The 11,560-nt window shown below is 32.8% G+C and overlaps 1 protein-coding gene across 1 annotated transcript; it reads right to left on the bottom strand.

The window, feature by feature from the left end:
* Positions 1-9,227: 9,227 nt before the first annotated feature.
* On the bottom strand, positions 9,228-10,622 carry LOC114314116 (cytosolic sulfotransferase 5). The gene is made up of 2 exons (XM_028260568.2): positions 10,549-10,622; positions 9,228-10,431 (listed from the first exon to the last, which is right to left on the bottom strand). The coding sequence occupies exon 2, from the start codon at positions 10,410-10,412 to the stop codon at positions 9,381-9,383; it is 1,032 nt and encodes a 343-aa protein (XP_028116369.1). The 5' UTR covers positions 10,413-10,431; positions 10,549-10,622; the 3' UTR covers positions 9,228-9,380.
* Positions 10,623-11,560: the final 938 nt, after the last annotated feature.

Here is an 11,560-nt window from a genome sequence, read left to right as displayed (position 1 = left end):
TCTACCTCTCCTTCCACGCCTTCTTCCAAGCGTTCATTTTCTCCTTGTCTCCTATGTCTAGCCATTTTAATTAGTCCCACTGGGAATGCCAAAAATATATGTTGGCTTTTTGGATTTCGAAGGTTATATTTGTAATTATGAGCGTGCCAGCAAGGATCAATCAGTCCTTACAGAATGTTAATTGCCAACCAATTATCAGACAATTGTGTTTTAGTTCTTTCAGCCTTAGTGAAAAGGATTTTTACTGGCGGCTTTGTTTAGGAAAAATTAAATAAACAACAATTAAAGGAAGGACAATTGTAATATTTCATTAAGTAAAAATGAAAGACTTACAAAGATCCAAGTCAGCCTCGTAGAGGTTTACAGCAACAATCTACTTGAAACTACTCCTATGAACGAAGTGCAGTGCAGGAATTTTAAAGTACAGAAATACAAAGAACAGGAAATGTAAAACTAGAAAGAAAATAAAGTAGATAAAACTGGTTTCTTTGGATTTGAGTCTGGGGGTCTCCCTGAGGCCTTCTCTGCTCTTTATACTTCTTAATGACAACCGTCGAAATGGACTTCTAACCGTCGAACCATCCCTCCATGATCACTGATCATGCTTCCTTGCAGTTAGCTCCACTATGTCATATGCAGTTAGGCTTCCCTCCTAATTTTAAATTTAAATATATGAGTAACCGTTAAGGCCACGTCACTTTACATCTCTTTGTTGATCCAGTACTACGCAGATCTTGTAAGAACCAATACTAACTGCCACGTGTATGATCACGATCGAAGGTTTGAATTGTCTTCCCGTATTGCCCTTAGTTTGCCACGCGTCAAACTGTGATTGGCCCGTACAAAATATATAGCCAACAATAATACATGAAATGCGTGTAATATGCAATGTAAAATCAATTTAAACATTGATAATCAATGTCTTTATGGCACTTGTTAACTAAACCCTTTAAATATAGTTAAGATTCTATTTTGGACTTTATATTTAGGGTTAAATTCATTTTACCTCCTTATGATTTGAGGTTGGAGCACTTCACCTCCTGATCAGTGCCTAAATATACACATTTAATCTCCTAATATACACTTTATTAATTTATTAATTTGTATTAATTTATAATTTTGTATATTTTTGTATATTTATATATATATATATTAATTGTTTGTATATAAATTAGTATAAATAATACTTTTTAACATTTTATATATTATATTATATATATTATAAGATAAAAAAATTAAAAATTAAAAAAAGAGAAGAGAGAGCACACCTCCCATGCCCCTCTTTCTCAATTAGATATCCAACACTGCTACAGACCCCCACTGGGGGTCGACCCCCAGTGACGTGGCGCAACGCCATTCATCAATTTTTTTTTTTTCTTTCTTTCCTGCCAATCACCACTACTAAAAAAATCACTTTTTGCGACCGCTATAAACCGTCGCAAATAATAAAAAACAGTCGCAAAAGACCTTTTGCGACAGCCTATGCGACGGCAAATGGGGGTCGCGAATGTGGGGGTGGCAAATACTTTTTGCGACGACAAAGCAACGGTCGCAAATTATTCGCGACCGCCTAAACTACTTATGGCGACCACTATTTTTCCGTCGCAAAAAACAAAGAAAAGCACTAACATGATTTTTGGCGACCATCTTGTTACCGTCGCCAAAAAAAAAAAAAAAAGAAAGAAAAAGTTAAGCAGTCTAAGAGTAGTAATGACAAGAATTTAGACGGGTATAGCATTGTAGTTTAATCAAGCATTCCATTTGAATCTCAAAATTGGAGTCATATGTGAGTTATTACAACTAAAAACTTGGGAAAAGTTCTTTTATGAAAAAAATACAATCCATTGGAAAACAGCTCTTTGTTGATGTTAGGGTGCGTCTTGAAGAGGACACCTGGATTGCCTCCAGTCTCAACCTGAAAGTAAGGCAAGATGTTAAAGCATGCCATTAGATAAAGCATCAGAATTTAAATCTACAAACTCAACTCATGGAGAAAAAAGTATGCACTTCTAAAGATACCACAAAAATTAGCTTTAAAAGGTCATTAATCTTTTAACAGCAGAAATAAACTTAAGGCAACATTATAGTCTCTAAATATGGTGAAGAACTAAGCTCCTGTTTGAATTTCCAACTGAAATTGAATGGGGCCATTCCTTTCTCACAAAAGAATTTAACTTAAAACTCATCAACCTTGAACTGTTATTTCCATAAAGCCTATAAATGACCATATATGAAAAAAATTATAAAATAGAACTCTACTTGAGATTACTCTGTAACACATTTGACATATAAAAATACAGCAAGATTTAGATAAAATAGGCATGGAACAAGGTGGCGATGAAAGTGGAGAACCCCCATGCGAAAACCATCAGAAATTGCCATTATCTAAATCCTCATCAAGTGACCACATGTTGACAATTGCAGTTCCAAGTTCAAGCAAAGGGAACACAGTTCAAGAGGAAGAAGACATCACTACAAAAACTGAACAAGAAATGGCTGAAGAGCAGTCCTCATTTTCCATTCCTGATGCTAAAGAAGGGGGTCAAACAGAGGTAAATAAGACAGGTAGTCCAAATGAAGTAGAGAAGCACACCAGGGAAGGCGATTTGATGGGAGGGTTTAAATCAGACCAGGCATTTAGACAGATACAAAAGATCTACATGTCTCACATCAACCAAATCAGCATAACTTTCACATATCAAGGCTACTCTTTAGACAGATACAAAAGGTGTTTGAATTTAACAGGACTGTTCACAATTTCATAACCATAACATCTAAGAGATCTCAATCCTAGAAAACTTCATGCAAGTCATTCAAAAATTTCCTCTAAGTGCACAGTATCATGTGAATAAAAGAAAATGACAGAAGAGAACCTGGCATGCCTCTGACAGAGTTGAGAATCCTTCTTCAAAACAAAGCTGAAAGTCAAAATTTTAACATAAAAGACATGTACGGGCAGAATTATAAGGTTTAGCTGAAAAGCATAGTAAAATGAATTTGGAACTTGTACTCGTCACTAACACCATATGAAAAGACTATATCCTGAAACTCTTCAAACACTGCCACTGCACATGAATTCATAAGGTTTAAAGCTTGGCCATCGTTTGGTTTCTCAAATTCATGACCTTCAGAAAATCACTGACACACACTCATCTGCAACATTTTTCATTATGTAAGATGTTTCCAATGAAACTGAGGAAAGACAGATTTATAGATCCAGCATGCCTTCTTAGTTTTAGAATCAAACATTCTTTCCAACATCACCACATCATGTTAGGCCATGAAAATTAGATTGAGACTTTAAACAGTAATTCTATGGTCCCAGAACTTCTTTCCCAGAAATCTCCTAGAATCCAATTACCATGTGCAATATATATATATATATATATGGGTAATACATGAGCAGAATTGTACAATCATGAACTAAAAATTATACACGCGAGGTCACATGTATCGGTAATAAGACTGGCTAATACTGACCATAGGGTAGGTATGATCTTTATCTTTAAGAAAAGTCATAAAACTGAACTGTTGAGTTCTAACATAAGGCATGGCTAGAATGAGGACAAAGGAGAATATATGGTATATACTCCCATATAAATACACTCAAAACATGATTACAGTACTTATGTTTCTACGTGTGTGTGTGTGTGTGTGTGTGTGTGAGAGAGAGAGAGAGAGAGAGAGAGACTTATGCAGGTTAATTCACTGAGCCAATCGCTATTTATCTACCTCACAAGAAGCAAAACAAAATATATATGTTTGAAACAATTTAAATATTGCAGAACTGTGGTGAAAATGTTTGACTGTTAGCCTTCCGCAAAGTAACTAACATTCTTGCTGAGAGAAATCAAACTTTTCAAAGACAAGGAAAACAGGAATGCTACATACAAAACCAGGGATTAAATATCAACAGGTTGTAGAGGAGTTGCAACTACCTTTGCTGTGCAATTTTGTTGTTGTTCACGCTCTACGCTGCGTCACCCCATAAGTCTCACTTGCACTGGTTTGCAATTAATTTCCCTATTGATATGCAAAGAAGGATTGTCTGTTCTCACAATGAAGTTTGCTCCTTGAGAAATAGAAACATTGAAGAACTCGATCAATGAAAAAAGGATTTTATTAATTGATCACAAAATTGCTGATAATATTGCAACAAAAAAAGAAAAATGAAAAAAAAGAAGTGCTACTCCCCAAGTCTATACAAGCATAAGCTACTACCAGAAACATAAGCAAGCCCACTTTGCCATCTGCGGGTTCATATTGCTCACCATTGTCTTCTTTCAAATTAGCTTAAGAGAATATGCCAATTTCATATTACTGCCACTTCATCACTGAAATTTTTGTGATATGTATGGATATGCCGATTTGTCGATGAGAACTGCTTTTGTGCTCATATTCGACATAGCAACTTGCAGCAGAATACTTTCAGCAAAAGATCAACTCATCAACTCTGCTTGAATTCTGAGTTTCTTCGGTGAGACTTGCTTGAGCTGTTGGTTGTCGAAAAGTCTGTTGATACTTTAAGTTGCTGCAACATCAAATTCACATTTCTAAGTCTATGGAAACCACATAACAGGTGGATATGAAAAACGGAAAAATAGAATCAAACAAAAAGGCACAAAGAAGGGGGGGAAATAATAGGTGAAAAATGGAATGATTAAAAACTCACTGCAAGCTTAAAGAATATCGAAACCAATGATGCTCTACCAATTAACCAGTGGCAAGAAGCATATTATGATTCTCAAGAGTTTGTTTATGTGCATTTTTTTATTATTTTTTTTCCCCACTTCTGGGAAACTTAAACAAGAGCCAGACACTGGGAAATGCATCAAACTGAATACAGTTGAATGAATAAATTGTGAAATGGTTGAATATAGTTGAAATGGCATTTAAAAGAACCCCAAAGAACTTGAATATATATATATATATATATATATAGTTAAGTAGGTTTCTTGAAAATTATACAAGTATTAAAGCAAATCTTCCAATATTTTCTGCAATACGCTTATATATCAAAAAATTGAGTGATGTGGCCATAATGGTTGATCCTCCCACACATAATTTCTCAGGTGTAGCTTTTGCAGTTCAAATATAGGCAAAATGTATGACAAATCTTATTTGACTTTTCATCAATCTACTAAATTTAAATTTTTTTTAAAAAAAACAAGGAGAGAGAGATGAAGAATCTAAAACTAGGCCCTCCATTACTCACTCTAAATATCGCAAGATCAAATAATAACTCCCTTTCAAATTATGGATTGAAAACAATGCAGTTATAATTGCCTACAAAACAGAACACACGTTTGTTGCATATACCCACTCCTTTCAAAACAGAGCATCAAACATAGGAAAGAATACACGTTTTTTTTCAATAGTCCGGATAATCACTTTGGACAGAATACACGTTTTTTTTCAATAGTCCGGATAATCACTTTGGACAGAATACACGTTTTTTTTTATTTGTTTTTTATTTTTTGAAGAACACGATTGGGTCAAGAAAATGAGATGATAAAATAAGATTTTGATGTCTAGAAATGATTTTTTGCGACGGTTAAATAATCAGTCGATGAACAAGAGGCTCCTTCAAATCAAACCACAGAAGGAGACATATTTCAGCCCATTGTCTATATTACTGCTTTAAACACACACCTAAGGCTAACTTAAGATATATAATGTAAGTATCCACCTGGAAGGATCTACCAAAATGCAGCCAAAAATATTAGACACATAATCACATTGGTATTGAGGCACCCCTAACTGGGAATGCTCTAAAAGCACCATGCATACCCTTTATGCATATGCATGTTACTTGCTTTCTAGGTAAATGATGAATCCTATCTTAGCTTGAGTGGTATCTCCTGTCACCTCCAAAGCAAGATGGACAGGGTTCAAGTTCCGATAGGACACATGTCTTACTCATTTACTAGATAAATCAATATATAATCATGCATACCCTTTATACATATCACTTTGTTCAGATCTTGCCATATCTATTTCTATCCAAAGACTCCTACTGCAATTACTTGCATATTACTGACTTTCACAATAACAATATCCTGAAAAGTAACCCACAGAACCATGACATGGAGAATATGTGAATGCTAGGATAATCAACCAATCTAAGTAACACTAGCAATCAATCCCTTGCTTGAATTCGGATGTTCCAACAAACATGCACATATTAACACAATAACATGTTCAAAGAGATGAAAAAAAAATTACTTCAAGTGAAATGAAAAAAAAATGTTAGAATATGTTTCTTTTTTAGAAATGAAATATGTGGAAGTGCATATTATGTGGCACCAGAAGTCCTCCATAGATCTTATAGACTATAGGAGCATACTGTAAAATATATTAAGAACAGAGCATGTTATACAAGTGAGACAGATAGATATGTAAAGAGAAAAATGTTCAAACAAGGTTACAACAATTTTACTTGGACTAACGAACTTTGCTTGAAAAATACTGTAAAATATAGTTGAGAAAAGCGAGATATTCTTTGATGCAAGTGCTACACGCTAACCTGTTGATGAATTCGCTTCTTCAGCTGAATAATTTCTGGATTAATAGCATCATCCTCTCTGAGATATAACAAACCAAAGATAATCTGAATGCTCTCTGATATTCATTTGTTGATTCATTTCTCTCAAATTAATAGCAGATGAGGAAGGATTTATTCAAACCAAAGCTTGTTTTCAGAATAAGCCTACCTGGTGAAAAAATCAATACGAATGAATGATTCGAATTACAGTGAGTTCAGATGAAGAAGTTGAATACGAATTACAGTGAGTTCAGTAAGTTCAAGTGATCGAAGTAGAGAGATGAATAAGTTGAAATAGGAATGAATGATTCGAAGAGACTCACTGAGACGAGAGAGAGAGAGAGAGAGAGAGAGAGAGAGAGAGAGAGAGATACCGTTGGAGATCTCTTCTTTAGACGACCATGGTGATCCACACTGCGAAATCGAGAGAGGAATCTTGATCTAACAATGAACCTGGTTACTCAGACACGGTCGAGTGATTTGGGGAAAATGAGAGTCTAGGGCAGGATATAAATCAAAGATCGAGCGATTTGGGGAAAATGAGAGCCTAGGGCAAGATAGAAATCAAAGATCGAGCAATTTGGAAAATATAAATTGGGCTGAGTCCCAATGGTGGGCTCGCAAGTTTTTGTTTAAAAATATAAGTCCCAATAGTTGCTTCGCCTGGTTTGCCGTTGTAAATAATATTTTTTGCGACGGTCAAATAATCGGTCGCAAAAAACAGACACAAAAAGTTATTTTTCTAGTAATGCACCCACAGCCACATGGGCTGGGGGTCACCCCGTACGCCCGCATTTTCCTTAGATATCTATAACAAAACATTATATTATTATATTATTTTATATATTATATTATTTATAATTTTAAACAATATATATATTATTTTATTATAATATTATATTATTTATATTATTATGTTTTGTTTGTTTTGCGGGAGGTGATGGCGTGGAATTTGCCTATACAGGGCATTCAAGAAGAGAGGAGGGAGGCGGCAGAGGCTTCGGCCAAGGAAGTTAATGGAAGAAAGAGAAATAGAAAAAGAAAGACAGAGTGGGAAGGTTTAAAGTATGTATATTTTATATTGATAGTATATTGTGGAACTAATTTTATTTCTTAGAGCAGAGATAAAATCTTGATCAAATAATTAAGATTTATTATATTTAATATTTTTATTTTTGATTTGATTTGGATAAATTATATAACTTTCAAATATTTTTGTACAATAAATGTTTTATTCAAATCATGTTTAGCTAAATTACAGATTCTCTCCTAAGGTTTAGCTAAATTATCATTTTTAAATAGGATAAATTACAAACACACTTCTTGAGATTTATTTAAATTATAAATTACCCCTTATGATTCTAGAAATTACATTATGCCCTCTAAAGTTTCTAATTTCATAATAAATAAGTCTTTTATTAATAAATCATCAAGTAATTAACAGTTTTTAATGTTGTTAAAATTTTATTTCAATTAATAATTCAGATAATTTTATTATTTTATAGGTAAACAGTTAAAAATTTCACTTTTTCAATTAATTATGTTAAATAAAAAATTCTGACAGTGAGGTATTTATAATTTCCCAAACCACAGGGGGCAATTCGTATTTTAAGCAAACCTCAAGGGGTGTATTTATAATTTACCCTTTTAAAGAAGTTATGAAATGCAAAATTAAAATGGAAAAACACTTATCACACTACAAAAAATTAAGATTTTAAAGACCAAAATTTAGGGACAATTATTTTTAGGGGACCAAATATTTTTATTGTAAAAAGTGTCGTTATTATATTTTTAGCAACGAAAATTGAACATTAGTGATTAATTATTATCTTTTTGGTATCAAATTTTTTATCTCAAATAATAAACCAAGTCTATTTATCATTGACATTTTCAAAATTTTATCACTAAAAATTTTATTTTTGACTTTTCAAGGCAATCTTTTAGTGACTATCCTCACGACTATAGAAATTAGTCTCTAAATGCCTTTTGCAACAAAATTTTCACTTTTATGGATCAAAGAATCAGTTTCTAAAACACTTATATGTTGTAGTGTCAGATGGTGAAAATACCATAAAATTAGCAAATAATTAAATAAGTTAAAAACACAAGAAATAGCTAGTCAAAAAATTCTTAAAATATGTTTGGTTTGATTTTTGGAAATTTTTTATAAAAAAAATTAAAAATTAATTTGGTTAAGAAATAAAAAATAAAAAATTATTATTAGTTTTATATAATTTTATCTTTTGAGTGGTTAGAAATAATTTTTACAAGTTGAATATATTTTTTTCATATTTATTTTTATTAAATTAGTTTTTTTTTTTAAATTCTAAAATTTTTCTAAACAACAAATCAAACTTGGTTCCAAAAACTTAAATTTTTTTTTCCATCTAACGTAATTCTTTTGTAAATTTTGTTGATTTATCAAAGGGATTTCAGCAGGGGCAATATCGTCTATTAATTTATATTTTGGTGATGTCAGCTAACCATTCTTAACGTTTAGTTAATGGTAGGAGTTAAATTGTTATGCGAATATAAACCTCGGAAGGCAGGATATAATTTCTGAAACCTCGGGAGTGAATCTATAATTTAGCTAAATCTCAAGAAAAGTGTAGATAATTTGCTTCCTTTTTTTTTTTTTTTTTTAAAGCAAACGATATGTGAATCTCTATAACAAATGATCGTGTGTATGGAAAAACTCATTTTATTTAAAACATGCCCCTAAATTCAAATGAAAGGGATAGTTATTACAATAGAGATGATTAAGAGAGTGCCAATACAAGTCAACTTCAAGTTTAACAACATTAATAGTACTAGCCACCAACAACAATATGCTAAATCAAAACAAACCACCTAACTTTTCTTTAGTAATTTGATCTAGGCGCTCAGTCATTTGGGCTGTTAAATGGTTCTTCCAATCTCCAATTTGACCTTTCCTAAAGAACACATCACCCTTGATACCGTAGTGCAGAGTTCCATTTTTGTTCACCTCCAAATTACTCAAATTCTCAAAACTACACAGTTCAACAATTCCCTGCACAATCCCTTTACTCTCTTCCTCCAAAGAGAAAGGTTGGCCCAAAAACTCAGCCAATTTCTTTACATGAATAGGTGTATCCCTTCTCATGTCCTCATAATTCAAGAACAACACGCTCTCAGGACAAGCCAAACTTGCTTTCCAATATCCCAACACATGATCCCAAAAAGGTCCATATGAAGAGATCCCTTCGCAAAACATGTCAAAGGCCTCTTCTAGAGAAAGAGATGAACATGGTAGATTATTGGTTTTCAACTTAGTTGTGAAGTGCCACATAGAGGTGAACACATCTTTTGGGTTTCGACAAACGTACACTATTCGACAACCAGAATTTTGAATAGACTCAGACAACAAAGTATAAGGGATGTGACTAGAAAAGAGGCGAGGCGAGGGCAAGTCCTCAACATCTGCAATGGGAGGTGTCCTCAAAAGTATTTCTAAGAATGGAACACAATCATGGGGGTTAGTGGTGAGTAGCGGATGAACAACAGACATGCTATTGTAACTAGTTCTCTTCATGATTGCAAAAGCAATGGCTTTAAGCCATGTTGTGCCAGATTTAGGTGAGGAGATCAAGAGAACATCAGTAGGTCGAGGCTTAAAATGTTGTTGAATAAACATGACACCTGCTAGATTATACGTGGGGTCAAACCAAAAACCTTGGTACTGACAGAGATGCGGACTTATCCAACCCTTTTCTTTTGAAAGAGTTGAGATTACTTCCTTATAGCTTTTGTAGATTCTCTCAATCTTTTCGATTTCCTCATCCTTGTGATCTTCTTCGTTGCTAGTTTTGCTCAAGGATGAACTTTGGGAGGGAAGAATGGTTGCCATAGCAAGATAAGAACTAGATCTGTGGTAAATACAAAAGTTCTAGAATGTTAGAAACGGAAAGAAATGACATGCTTTTATGTTAAACGAAATTTCATAACACTTGCCAAAGGAAAAAAAAAGAGTAGGAAAGGCTTACAATGGTAGGAGAGCACAAGAACAGAAAGGTCTTGATTATAAAGATAGAAAGTACAATATATGCCAAGCCTTTGTGTGTATTTATAACATTGATTGCAAATATATTTATCGATTTAATTATAACTTTATTCTAAATATATATATATATATATATATAAATTTAAAATGGTGCATGGTACAAGTTACGTGCTTAGTGTATATATAAATATCGTCGTGCAAATCTCATTTGGAGACATTAAAATCAACTTTAAACATTAGGGCAAATTACTTACACCTCCCTTGAGATTTAATAAAATTACAAATCTTCTCTTGAGGTTTCAAAAATTACATCCCGTCTCGTTGCAATTAACGTCGTTAACGGATATCATAAATTAACTAAAATGCCCTTTTGACAAATAAGGACAAATTACCTACACCCCTTTGAGGTTTAGCTAAATTACAGATCTCCCCTGAGATTTAGCTAAATCACAAATTCTTTCTTAAGATTTAGCTAAATTATCATTTTTAAATAAGTTATGACACGTAAAATTAAAATGGAAAAACACTTATCACACTACAAAAAATTAAGGTTTTAAAGACCAAAATTTAGGGACAAAATTTTTTTTAGGAGACCAAATATTTTTGTTGCGAAAAGTGTCAGTTTTATATTTTTAGCAATGAAAATTGAACATTATTGATTAATTATTATCGTTTTGGTATCAAATTCTTTGTCTCAAAAAATAAACTATTTTGAGACCAAATTGTTTTGTCCCTAAAAGTTTATTTATTATTGATGTTTTCAAAATTTTATCACTAAAAGCATTATTTTTGACTTTTTAGGGCGACATTTTAGCGATTCTCCTCACGATAATAGAAATTAGTCCCTAAATATTTTTTGCGGCAAAATTTTGACTTTTAGAGATCAACAAAATTGGTCTCTAAAACTCTTTTATGTTGTAGTGTCAGATGGTGAAAATATTATAAAATTAACAAATAATTAAATAAGTTAAAAGCACAAGAAATAATTAACAAGG

This window comes from Camellia sinensis, chromosome 4, assembly GCF_055761805.1.
Source record: "Camellia sinensis isolate YWXY chromosome 4, ASM5576180v1, whole genome shotgun sequence".
Taxonomy (NCBI): Eukaryota; Viridiplantae; Streptophyta; class Magnoliopsida; order Ericales; family Theaceae; genus Camellia; species Camellia sinensis.
Note: the sequence above shows the minus strand (reverse complement) of the source record. Positions and strands in the feature narration are given on the sequence as shown.